Source organism: Panthera leo, chromosome E2 (genome assembly GCF_018350215.1).
Source record: "Panthera leo isolate Ple1 chromosome E2, P.leo_Ple1_pat1.1, whole genome shotgun sequence".
Classification (NCBI taxonomy): domain Eukaryota; kingdom Metazoa; phylum Chordata; class Mammalia; order Carnivora; family Felidae; genus Panthera; species Panthera leo.
Genome location: NC_056693.1, coordinates 33,618,567 through 33,631,870, shown reverse-complemented (window position 1 = coordinate 33,631,870; position 13,304 = coordinate 33,618,567). Strand labels below are relative to the sequence as shown.

General features: G+C 39.9%; 1 protein-coding gene across 2 annotated transcripts in view; it reads right to left on the bottom strand.

The window, feature by feature from the left end:
• Positions 1–13,304, bottom strand: part of NUP93 (nucleoporin 93) — a 103,291-nt gene that overhangs the window by 67,315 nt on the left and 22,672 nt on the right. For both annotated transcript variants that reach the window (XM_042918628.1, XM_042918629.1), the window contains exon 3: positions 7,170–7,287. In XM_042918628.1, the coding sequence (XP_042774562.1) occupies positions 7,170–7,287 (118 nt within the window). The remainder of the gene's footprint in view (positions 1–7,169; positions 7,288–13,304) is intronic.

Sequence of the window (13,304 nt, the reverse complement as noted above, 5' to 3'; positions counted from 1 at the left end):
GAATTGGATTCATTAGCTAGTGTGAACCCAAGACATTAGCTATAGGTTGTTTGATTTAAGTCCAGGATAAGCAGCTGTTACAAAGCCGCAAAAGGGCAAGATTCAAATATCCATTAAAGTCCTCTAAAAACTCAAAAGAAAGGTTACCATCAACTTCCCACTGACTCTTTTAGGGGCAAGAGGAATATAAGCAAGGAGGTCAATAAAGACAAATGCTTAACTAAAAACCTTCACGCTCTTAGATTCTCTTACATTTTTATATTACGTGAGAACAATTAAAGAGCAAGATCTCATTCCTTCAGGGTGCCATCAATTCAAAATTTCTAATCATCCAATTTGGGCTAGATCACCACCATAGAAAAGCCTGCTCAGGCATACTAACAGCTGAAACAACAGGGGAGCTAGGTATATTTTGCCCACTTAAAACATTTCTCAGGACTATTACACAAATTATCAGCATGCAAACAGATGCAACTCTTAATGAACGAACCCCATCTCTTCCTTATATTTACGAAAGCAGCTCTGGTCAGACCTGTCCTCGGTATACACGCTCAGTAGTTTCAATTTCTAGAAACAAATGAAAAGGGCTACTTAAAAATAATCCCAGAGATCAGATATCGTTCATCCCTTCAGACTGCACCTTCCCGCAGTTGGCTTAAGCGAGGGAAAGCTTACCACACTTCTTCCTCAATATTAATATTTTGCCAGTAATATTCCTGAAGAGCTGCTATTAGCACGCTAATCACTCTAGGCAAGTCTGACCCTCTTTCCAACAAAACAAACTGCCACAGGATTTCTGGAACCAATTCCCCACTAACAACTTGCCAGTACTACAAACACACAATTAGTAAGCAACACAACCACTTTTCTGCTTAGCTGTTATATATAGCTCCATTTAAGCAGCAGTCTCTTAATTCCGAAGATATAAAATTAAAAGATAAACCGGGAAAATAACAATTTAGGTGATAATGGGTTACACAAGCAGTGATTCATTTTTATACTTACTAAAGCTATTTAGTTTCTTCTGATTATTTAAAACATAAGCTAAGAGTGGTCTGAGCATACTCTACATTGCCAAGGCCAAGGGCAGAAAAAGGAAGGAAACAATGAATATTTTATTATGGATGCAATGTGGTAGGCAAGACAAGTGTCTGACAAGTGAATTATTATTGCATCATTAGCCTTGTAATTGATAAATCAGTTTCTCTGGCTCCAATTTTGATACAGTTATTTTATCCACTATTTAAGACTTCATTCTCTCTTTACTCATACAGGGCAGGACAGATTTCCATCTGGAAATTTACACAGATTATGAAGAACTTCCGTACAGGATCCTTCTTTCTGTTTTTGTTTTTTTGGGTTTTTGTGTTTTGGGGGTTTTTTTGTTTTTTTGTTTTTTGGTAGAAGGATCTGAATAGATAAGAATCACTTATGTAAGATCCAAATGGACTGCTAAATTAATTCGAACATAAGCTCAATTTCTGTTTACTTTGTGGGGAAACATTTGGAAAGTTTTGGTTTTTTCCTAGGCAATAAAATGGACACACTGTATTTGTAGGCTGTGGGGAAAGATCTGAGAAGGCCGTGAAAGAAGCACACATGAGGAGAGCCTCACAAGTGAGGCCTCGGACATTTCAGAGGCACTACTCTAGGCTAAAGAAAGGTGGCTGAAGTACAAATATACACATGCACACACATACCCACACGTGCATGCATGCACACACACAAGACAGCTCCTTCTACTGCAGTGTGCTACCACTGGCTACCACTGCAGACTCTGGGTCTGGAGTTCTCTCTTGTCCAGTAAGAAAGCGGGATGCAGGATTAAAAATGCGAGAGAGGCTAACATCCAAGAGGAGACAAGAGCCCCGAGTTAAGGGTCCTTGCTCTGTTCTGTTAGGATCCGAAGACACAAACGTGGTGATGGGCGTGCACAAAGAGACAATGAAATCATGAACATTAACTCATGGGTGTGAGGGAAAAGGGGGTTTTGAAGATAGGTGGTGTTAAGGGTTTGGGTTAATACAAAAGAAAATCCTGGCACTAGGCGAGAGGTTACTTACAGCAGAAGTGAGGCACCACCTCTGTTGACCTAAACTGGTCTAGGGGACAAGAAAGACAGAGCATGCTACCTCAGGGTCAACAAGGCACCTTTCTTTTGCTAACTAGCTCTGCTCTGGGCAACTTCGCCCTGCAGCAGTCTATAGCCCTATTTACCCATTTACCTAATTTGGTCCTTCCTTCCAGTGAAAGCAGCTTTCTGCTATTGTACTAAGTTGGGGGGTGTTTCCACCCTGAATACCTAATCTTATGTACCTCATCTTGGATGTTTTCATCCTGAGATTCCCTATTCCTATACCTATACCTCCTATACTGGAGGCCTTTGCCCCACTTGTCCTATACTGGGGGCCTTTGCCCCGTTTATCTAATCTTGTTTACCCAAACTTGGGTGTGTACATCCTATGGTTGTCTAATTCTTTATGCCTTGTTAACCCATTGGTGCAAGCTCAGGGAATTCTTAAGTTTATTCCCCACACTGCAGTAAAGTCTCACAAGTTAATCTGACCGATACATACTCCAAACACTAGTATGTAATGCTTTAGAAAAGTAAACTGTTTCTATTTGAAAAATGTCTCTATAGATATCTCTTGGGGTGCCTGGGTGGCTCAGTCAGTTATGCATCTGACTCTTGATTTTGGCTCAGGTCATGATCTCACAGTTCATGAAATCAAGCCCCATGCAGCATGGAGCCTGCCTGGGATTCTCTCTCTCCCTCTCTGACCTTCTCCACTCACGCGCACTCACTCACTCTCTCTCTCTCTCTCAAAATAAATAAATAAACTTAAAAAAAAAGAAAGAAAACGGAAGATGTTAAACACATTGGAGCGTTAGTCTGTTTGGAAAGAGTAACTACTATTAAACTCTGAAGTCAGATAGGGGTCTTCCCAAAGGCCCCAAAGAGAATGATGAGGGCGAGATCAGATATCTGGTTGAGGTCTGCAATCACTGGAACAACTAGCAATAGATGTCTTAGCCCAATACTCCATACAGCTATGAAAGAATTAGATTTGATGATGTTTCATTAATTACAGTTAACTTAGTCTTAAAATTTCTGGCACTGTACGTGTAGTGGATTGACCTGTGTCCCCCCACCAAAAAGACATGTGTAAATCCTAACTCCTAGTCCCTGTGCATATGACCTTATTTGGAAATATGATCTTTGCATATGTGATTAAGATAAGGATCCCAAGATGAGATCATCCTGGATATAGGATGGGCCCTACACCCAATGACTGGTGTCTTTATGAGAGAAAGGAGAGGGAGACTGGACACAGAGGAGGAAAACCTTGTGGAGATGGAGGAAGACACCGGAGTTAAGAAACAGCTCGGTGCCACCAAAAGTTACAAAAGGAAAGATTCTCCCCTACAGCCTTCAGAGGGAGCATGGTGTTGCCAACACCTTGATTTCAAAGTTCTAGAGTCCAGAACTGTGAGAGGACAAATTGCTAACGTTTTAGGCCACTAAGTTTGTGGAAACTTGTTGTGACCGCCCTAGGAATCGAATACAATAAAGTTTAGCAATAACATTATTATATTTTGGTCCCATGCCATTTGGAAGTAATAGAGCCTAATGCAGAGAAACTGCAGCTCCCATTTTTATGGCCAACTCAGGCAATTTCCGCACAGCCTTCTTGAAATATACATGTAATTTAGTGAAAAGCCCACAATATAACCAAACTGTGTAAATTCGCACCTTATTAGTATATAATACATATCATCCGTGGTACATTAGGTCCGTTCAGATCATAGTAAAGATGTGCAACCTGCCCTTGATATTTTTCTTCCAAAGACAGAAGTGAGCACGTGGATCTCTGTGAGAAGGCCTGTGCTTGCAAGCACCACGAAGTAACTTAGGACAGAGCAGTACAGTCATCGCGGTGCCCTGCTCTGTTAACAGCCATTGCTCTTCACCTCTATTACACAAACATGCAGGCGTTCTTTATAACCATTTCCAAAAAAGAAAACCAATACATATTTTAAAAAATTCTCCTAGCGTTAGCCATATATATAGATTTAAGTAAATTTTTTTAATAGATTACTTTTGCTGGCCACTACAGTCTTTTAAAATTGCATTTTCAGTGCATGCCAACATCATCAGTCGTGACAAACAACCAAACAGCAACAGTGAAAATCCTCTATTAATTTCACGCTTTCCATTAGAAACAGAATCAATGTTCATCAAACAGAAAAGGACTACACACGTATCTATATGTATATCTACACATGGGGAAATGCCTTTTCAGGCTTCTAAGTAATAGAAACAATGGGTGGTACAAAGTCTCGGACAGCATCCATCAAAGGATCCTTCAGCATTTCCCTCTACAAATTTATAAACTGACATAATAAATTCACTCTGACTGATACTCGGCATGTGGGATTAAGATGCATTCGCATCGCAAAAACGGCACTGGTTGGAAAAATTTATACACAAAAGTCCATTAGGTTTATGGTATGTGGACTGCATCTCAGTATGTTAAGGGGAGCCGGGGTGGCTTAGTCGGTTAAGTGTCCAACCTCAGCCTAGGTCATGATCTCATTTCATGAGTTTGAGCGAGCCCCAAGGTGGGCTCTGCACTGACAGCTCAGAGCCCAGCTTTGGATTCTCCGTCTCCCTCTCTCTTTCTGCCCCTCCCTCATGCCCGTGCACACTCTCTCTCTAGAATATAAATCAACATTTAAAAAGATAAAATAAATAAAGCTGTTAAAATAAATGAGAAAAAAAGTCTGTCAAAAAGTACATCTGGCTTTTGTAAAAGCAAAAAACTGAAAATGACCAAGTTGACTCTTCTTGGAACACCAACAATGCAATGAGAAGGATTAAAAGAAAGAATGCTCCATGTTCAGGGTGAAAGCTGATTTGGCACTTACATCTAACTACTAAACAAGAAGTGTACTTCTTGTACTAAACAAGAAGATACTGTATGCACAGGAGGCTTAAGTATAGGCGGGGTGAGTCCCACAATACAAAACTTCTAACCCCTATCAATACTAGAACCATCTCAGATAGAGCCAAGGCCTCAGCCCTTTAAAACTTAAATGGAGTTCTCCTTTGCCTTTGTTGGCAAGAAGATGAAATCAACAGAATATTTTGAAAATAGTAAGTCTTAAATCTTTAGGTCTAGATGATCAATTCCCAATTCATCAAAAGTTATCTTGGATTGACCATTTTGCATTTTTGGAGCTATTCTGGAAAAGGCTTGAGGTAAAATTCTGAAATGGAAGCACGCTTCCTCTCAAAGTTCAAAGATTTCCCAGTGGTGCAGGACCAAAACTCTTAGCCATGCTCATTCCAAATTAAGAAACTCTCTTTGATGTGACCGAGCATCCACTGCTGGGAAACCATCTAATGGGGGTGCTGAAGCAGAGTGTTCATGCATTAAACAGAAGGTTAGAAGACCATCATGACTCGATACATTTATAAACCTGTCATTAATATCTCAAATCAAAAAAATGGAGTACCACATCAGAGGGAATTCATGAAGTGCATTACTAAATGTGCCGAGTACTCCAAATATGTATTACAGATATGTTAAAGAACATTTAAAAGCTGGTGGTTAAAAAAAAAAAAAAACTTCTTTGGAATTTTAAATATTAAAAACACACACACACAACCTTATAGCGAGTGCCACTTCTTCCACACTATTAGGGATTCTCTTCAAAATATATGATTATTCAAATTAATTTGAGCTCTATCCCTTTTGCCCACCTCATCCTTGTTGTAAGTATCGGTTTATAGAGCATCAAGCAGTAAAAGAGAAGGGACAAAAAGGTACAGCTAAAAATAAAACAGAAACAACAGTTACACACACATGCCATTTTAAGATTACATGGAGGGGCGCCTGGGTGGCTCAGTTGGTTAAACGTCCAACTTCAGCTCAGTCATGATCTTCCAGTTCGTGAATTTGAGCCCCACGTAGGGCTCGGTGCTGACAGCTCGGAGCCTGGAGCCTGTTTCAGATTGTGTCTCCCTCTCTCTCTGCCGCCCCCGCCCCCTCCACTCTCAAGCGCACGCACTTTCTCTCCCTCTCTCTTTCAAAAATAAATAAAACATTAAAAAATTTAAAAAGATTACATGGAAATGAGCAGGCATCTATAAGGTGACAAGCAAATATGATTTAGTACACAAGATTTAAAAAAACTGAAGACTATGGGAACATATCAATAACAGGAAAAATACCATCTATAGTTATTTAACTCAACACAAACACAGGGTTTTCAGTTACTGAAATGGAATAACTGCAGTAGAACGGTGGCCATTAGATGGATAAAAATAGTTCTTGGGAAGGATAGTGGGTAGAGAGTATTAATTCAAACTGAGCCCAAATAATAACACAATTAGTACCCATCTGTACAATGGTTTGCCTTTGTAGAACCCGCATCCTTTCATTTCAAATGTGAATCAATGATTAAAATGACAGTTCACTGTCCCTTCACTCTAACGTGAATGCAGCCTCCCAATTCCTCAAAACTAAATGAATCACAAGGTTTTCCTTAACAATCTGTGTGTGTGTGTGCACACACACGCACATACCAGTTTCTGATTAGATTAAAACAGCAATCAATTATGCCAGTGGCATGTTAGGTTAAATGAGACTGGAGTGCTCTATTAGACCATTTCCTGGTGCCTCTAATGCAGCCAAATACTTCCTAGAAATCGATGAGTACATTTCAGTAAACAGTACTCTAAGTTTTCCCCAGCTCTTTGCCAACCAATACAAGTAAGATGTAGAAAAGAAATGTGGAAGACAAAGAGTAAAATTACTTGAGATCCAGCACAGAAAGCAAGAGAAACTTATAACTAATGTCTCTGTGCCCTGGATTAAGCCCAAGGAAGGAAGGAAAATCTGTTCTCATAATTACAATAATCTAAAAAGCGCAGGTCAGAATTGCTTTCCTAAATTCAGCCTCTCAGAGCACTGTGAAAGTAACCGATGTTCCCCACCATATCTCCAAAGCAGAGTCTCCCATTCTCTTAATCTCTAGGGAAGAGAATTAACAAAGAAATCTAGAATTCCTACATCCTCTGGACAACAAAGGTCCAGGGCCTTCAGCCTGGTTTGCATGCTAGGGTTCCACCTGCACCAGACCTGGCACCTGGCAGGTCTTACCTGAATGTCTGTATCCTTCACAGGCTCAAGAGGCTCAAAGGTGGTGGCTGCACTGAGACTCTCCAAACGCTGGGAGATGTGGGATATGTCAAGTCCCCGAGACCCGAGGAGAACTGACCTACATGAGCATACAGGGCAGGGAGAAAAAAGCAGGATTAGGACATCTAATATGCTTCATAAAATATTAGAGAGTAATTTTTTTATTCAGAACCTCCTATGTACAGCCCAGACACTTTTATATGGTTTTTTTATGCCTTTCCATAAAGATCTATCACATGGAATAATAGACACGGTGCTGTATCTGGTAATAAGCGATAGTTCTGATCATGCCTGAATTACACTGAAGAACTTGCCTAAATAAAATGATAGAATATCAATAAAATGATAGGCTAGACTACTACAAACATTTTACAGCAAAGTAAATCATGAGGTAAATGCTATTCTCAATCCCCATTTTACATACAGATGGGGGAACTAAAGTGCAAAGAGGTTGACTGACTCATCCAAAGTCACAGAGCCAGGAAACGGCAGAGCCAGGTCATCAGGCTCCAGAGCACAAACTCTTACCACCATCCTGTATTCACAGCATCTGTAAAGACAGATTATAGTGAACGACAAATTTTAGAAGCTTCAGGAATAACCCAGTAGAAACTACTCATCAGCTGAGAAAACGAAGTCTGGGGCCATCAATGATTTGCAAAGTGCAGTCAAACCCAAATCCAAGGCTGGTTCCCCATGGCTTCTCTTTAAAAGCCAAACACTAGGGACACCTGGGAGGCTCAGTCGGTTGAACAATCGACTCTTGATTTTGGCTCAGGTCGTGATCTCATGCTTCGTGGGACAGAGCCCCACATCAGGCTCTGTGCTGACGGCACGGAGCCTGCTTGGGATTCCCTCTTTGCTCCTTTCCTATTCCTGTGCAGGTGCGAGCACACACTCTCTCTCAAAATAAGTATTAAATAAATAAATGCCAAACGTCATATCTATCACATCTTCAAGCTCCCTCTCTGTTGCCCAGTCCAATAATACAGGAGCCTGTGACCGAATAAATGCTTTTGAAGAGAGATGGGAAAAATATGGCTAGTTTCACTTCCACTCACCTGGGGCAATGTAACAATGGAAGAATTGTTTGTTGTTTGTTTTTTTATATAAATCACAGTCTTACTAATATCTAGAACACTCTCTGGAAGAAAGAAACTTAGAATTGGATGCTTAGACTGTTTCTCCTGGATGATGATTTGGTACCCAAAATCCCACCGACAAAGTTGATGCCCCTTCTGAGTAACTGAGAAGAAGCTAGACCCCTTGGCGGCACAAATAACCCTAACACTTATAGGGGTAACACCTAAGATTTCCAGTCCTGAACTAACAGACTTACTGGAGAAGAGAAAGGACTTCGTGTTTATTTCTATTCTTCTAAGTACTACAGAAATAGATGGTGTGCACCCAGAGGGCTCCCCACTGTAGATTTTTGTCTCTTCCATGTTAGAGGGGTTAACTGGAATGCCATCTCTGAGGTTTCTCCTCCAGGCTACCATGTCAGATAGGCAATCTTAGCTCTCTTCTAATAATCCGTAACAGCTAACTTTCTAATACAGCAGTTCTCAGCCCTGGCTACACATTAGAATCACCCAGGCAACTTTCCTCCCAATGATTCTGAGTAGTGCTGGGTGAAGCCTGGAGCATGGCTATCAGGGTAACACCCTCCTTCCTTTTATAATAGCTTTACTCAGATATAATTCACATACCATACAATTCAATTGGTTTTAGTGTATTCATAGAGTTGTACAACCATCACCGCAATTTTAGAACATTTTCATCACCCTCCCTAACCCTAACCCTAACCCTAGCCACCAGCAGTCATTCCTCATGTCCCTTCCCAAACTCCCCACAACACTTGGCAACCGTTCATCTATTTTCTGTCTCTACAGATCTGCCTATTCTGGACATTTCATATAAATGAAATCATACAATACATCCCTTTTGCGACTAGCTTCTTTCATTTAGCATAACACTTTTTCAAGATTCATCCATGTTGTAACCTGTATCAGCACTTTATTTCTTCTTATAATTGAACAGTATTCCATTATATGGATACATCACATTTTATATTTATGTATGTATCCATTCATCAGTTGAGAAGACATTTGGGCTGTTTCCAATTTGGGGCTATCATGAAAAATGCTGCCATGAACATTCAAGTACAAGTTTCTGTGTGAATATATGTTTTCATTTTTCTTGGATATATATACCTTGAAGTAGAATTGCTAGATCATACAATAATTCTCTGTTTAACCTTCTGAAGAACTGCCAGATGGTTTTCCAAAGCAGTTATACCATTTCATATTCCCATCAGCGATGTACAAGGGTTCCAATTTTTTGTACAACCTCACCAATATTTATTACCTTTTTGAATACAGTCATCTTAGTGGGCCCTCCTTTTTAAACGCTTATAGAAAAACACGGGGCGCCTGGGTGGCTTAGTTGGTTAAGTGTCCAACTTCGGCTCAGGTCATGATCTCACAGTTCGTGGGTTCGAGCCCTGCGTCAGGTTCTGCTAACAGCTCAGAGCCTGGAGCCTGCTTCAGATTCTGAGTCTCCCTCTCTCTCTTCCCCTCCACTACTCGTACTTTCTGTCTCTCAAAAATAAATAAATGTTAAAAAATTTTTTTAACCTATAGAAAAACAATTTTAAATACAAAATTAAAATAGTAAACTTCCTTGTACCTATTATCCAGCTTCAACAATTAACATGTCATAGCCTACTCCGTTTCATGTGAATCCCTACCTACCTTCCTCTTTCCACCACCCAGATTATTCTGAAGTAGATCTAAAATACTCCCCCAATTATTTCACAATTTAAAAATTTGTGGCTTTTTTGGAATGGGATACAAATAAGGGTCTCTGCTTGTGAATGACGATATGCCTCCTAAATCCTTTTTAATCTACGGGTTGCTCCCCCAACTCATTTTTTTTCCTTACAATTTCTTTATTGGAGACTCTGGATTATTTGCCCTGTAGAGCAGTACAACTCAGACTTGAACTGTACATGTGAATCACCTGCAAAGCACATTAAAACGTAGACTCTGACTTGGTAGGTCCGGGATGGGGCGTGAGATTCTCCATTTCTAAAAAGCTCGCAATCCTGTTTACCTATGGGACTACACTACAAGTAGCAAGGGCGTAGTTTCTCCCGTAACAGGTTTTACTGACTGCAACCCCACATGCCGTTTAACATGTTCCTCCAGCCTCTGTGTTTCCTTTAAATTGAAAATAAGCTCTAAAGGTCTGATTGGATTTGGGTGGCATTATTTTTTGCTTAGATTACTTGAGATTTTGACCAAGAAGTCTGCAATGTCTGGTTATTTCTTTTGGAATGTAGGCAGATAGTGGTGATCACTGCTGAGAGTCATTAATTCCCAAGGGGTTGCAAAATGGTGGTATTCTATTTTCATCAGCTAGAATATTTCCTTTCAGAGAAACTCTCTTCATCCACTATGGTTACTCTGAATTAGGAGATCGTTCTCCAGCACCCTCAAAGTGACTGATGAGTTTCGTTTTAATGTCATTATGAACTCATAAATTTAAACATTCATAGATATATGAACTGGGATATATTAAACACTTATTAATGTGTTTCAATCCATTGTAGTTACTACCCTTATGATGCTCAAATTGTCTCTTCAGCCGGTAGAGACCTTCTGAAGATGGTTCCTGAGTTCTTTTGACACGACTCAAGTAGCCCTTCATAACTTCCCTCTGTTTGATATGACGAGGTGTCTCATGTTCATCTTACACAGACCTGCCCCAGACCTGGAGTCAGCTAACTCTCCAAAGAGCCCCAGCTGCTTTTATTAAAAAATGGATTTTAGGGGCACCTGAGTGGCTCAGTCAGTTAAGCATCCGTCCGACTCTTGATTTCAGCTCACATCATAATCTCACAGTTTCATGGGCTTGAGCACCAAGTCGGGCTCTGCACACTGACCGTGTGGAGCCTGCTTGGCATTCTCCTTCTCCTGTCTCTCTGGCCCTCCCCTGCTCATGCTTGGTTTCTCTCAAAATAAACAAATAAACAAACAAACAAAAAATAGATTTCAGAGGCACTATTGAGGCACTAGGCCTGCTCACTGCTACACTTTCTAGGCCTTTTCCATAAGCAGAGCTAGACATGAAGTTTTTACTTCTGTTTCAATTTTCTTAAGATAGATTACATCATGAGTTTATACTGATGCTTCCAATTTAAAATTTAAAACACAAAGTTTGGGGTTAACTTCACAGATTTTCTATCTGCATCTCCCACACTAAAAGTTCCAGTTCTCAACATCACCACCCTACCTACCTACTTATTTGCTTTATCCTATACTATACACACAACAGTCCCAAAACAGCAGTAACAACACCTCCGACATGATGACTGAAGACAGATTATGATATCACTTGGAACTGTTCCTTTATGTGTGGTTATGTCACCAACTGGATTAAGCATTTACTTTCCTTTTTTAGGAACTCCTTTTTTGAAATTTAATTTTGTCTTATAATAATGTAAAATATTTACAGAATTCCCAAGTCAAATTTATTTAAAAAAAAAAAAAAGTCCCTGTTTTCTCTACTTTAGTCCCTCCCTTTCCAGTAAGTAACCTTTTGTTTGTTTACTTTTTGTATTAATCGTGCCTTTTTATTTTCTGTATCTGATGCTTTCACAACTGGGGCCTTGCTGACATCGGAAGGACGGCCCCTCCCAAGGTTAGCAAATTCTAAGAGACCATGAGCGCAAATTTCAAACGTGAACTAATGAGTCCAGAGTCAATACCTCACCACCTCTACTGGGCCACTAATCATCCCACCAACAGTATAGGGCAGTTTCAACTTTTTCCACATGCTCAACACGTACTATGGTCTGTCTTTGAATGATAGCCATCCTAATGTGTGTGTGAAGTGGTATGTTGTGTTGTTTTTTTTTTTTAATGTTTATTTATTTTTCAAGGAGAGCATGAGCGGGGGAAGAGCAGAGAGAGAGGGAGACACAGAATCCGAAGCAGGCTCCAGGCTCCAAGCTGTCAGCACAGAGCCCAAAGTGGGGCTTGAACTCACAAACCGCGAGAACATGACCTGAGCTGAAGTCAGACGCTTAACCGACGGAGCCACCCAGGCGCCCCAGTATGTTGTGGTTTTGATTCGCGTTTCCCTGATGGCTGGTGATGTTGAACATATCTTCATTTGCTTGTTGACTGTACATCGTCTCTGGAGATACAGCTATTCAGATCTTCTGTTCATTTTTAAATTGGGTTGTGTTTTTATTGTGTTGTAAGTTTTTAACAATATTCTGGATACAAGTCCCTTGTCAGATAAATAATTTGCAAATATTTTCTCCCATTCTGTGGGTTTTCTTTCTTGTGTCCTTTGAAGTACAAAATTTTTTAATTTTGATGAAGTTCAATTTACCTATTTTTTAATCTGTTGCTTGTGCTTTTGGTTTCCTACCTAACAAGGTTCTGCCTAACCTAGGGTCAGAAAGATTTAGACCTATGTTTCCCTCTAAGAGTTTTAAAGCTTTAGCTCTTTACATTTAGGTCTGTATTCCATTTAGAGTTAAGGTGTCCAACTTCATTCTTTTATATATAGATATTCAGTTGTTCCAACATTATTTGTTGACAAAAACACTAGATGCTCTTGGCACTCTTGTTGAAAATCAGCTGATCATAGACACATGGGTTTATTTCTGGATTCATAATTCTATTCAACTGTCTGTCCTTAATGCCAGTACCACATGGTGTCGATTACGGTAGTTTTGTCTGAAGTTACAAAATTGAAACTATAAGCCTTCCAACTTTCTTCTGCCTTTTAAAAATCTGGCCACTCTAGGTCTCTTGTATTTCCACATGGATTACAGGATCAACTTGTCAATTTCTGCAAAAAAAGCCAGCTGGGATTCTGATAAGGACTGCACTGAATCTGCAGATCAATTTTGAAAGTATTAACATCTTAATAATATTAAGTCTTCCAATTCATGAACACTGGGTGTCTTTTACCTGCTTTCTTAAATAAGGAAGAGTACTGTACATATTTTCTATTTTACTTGACAATATCTCCTGGAGTCATTCCATAGTAGTGTACATTCTCATCCTTCTGTACTAC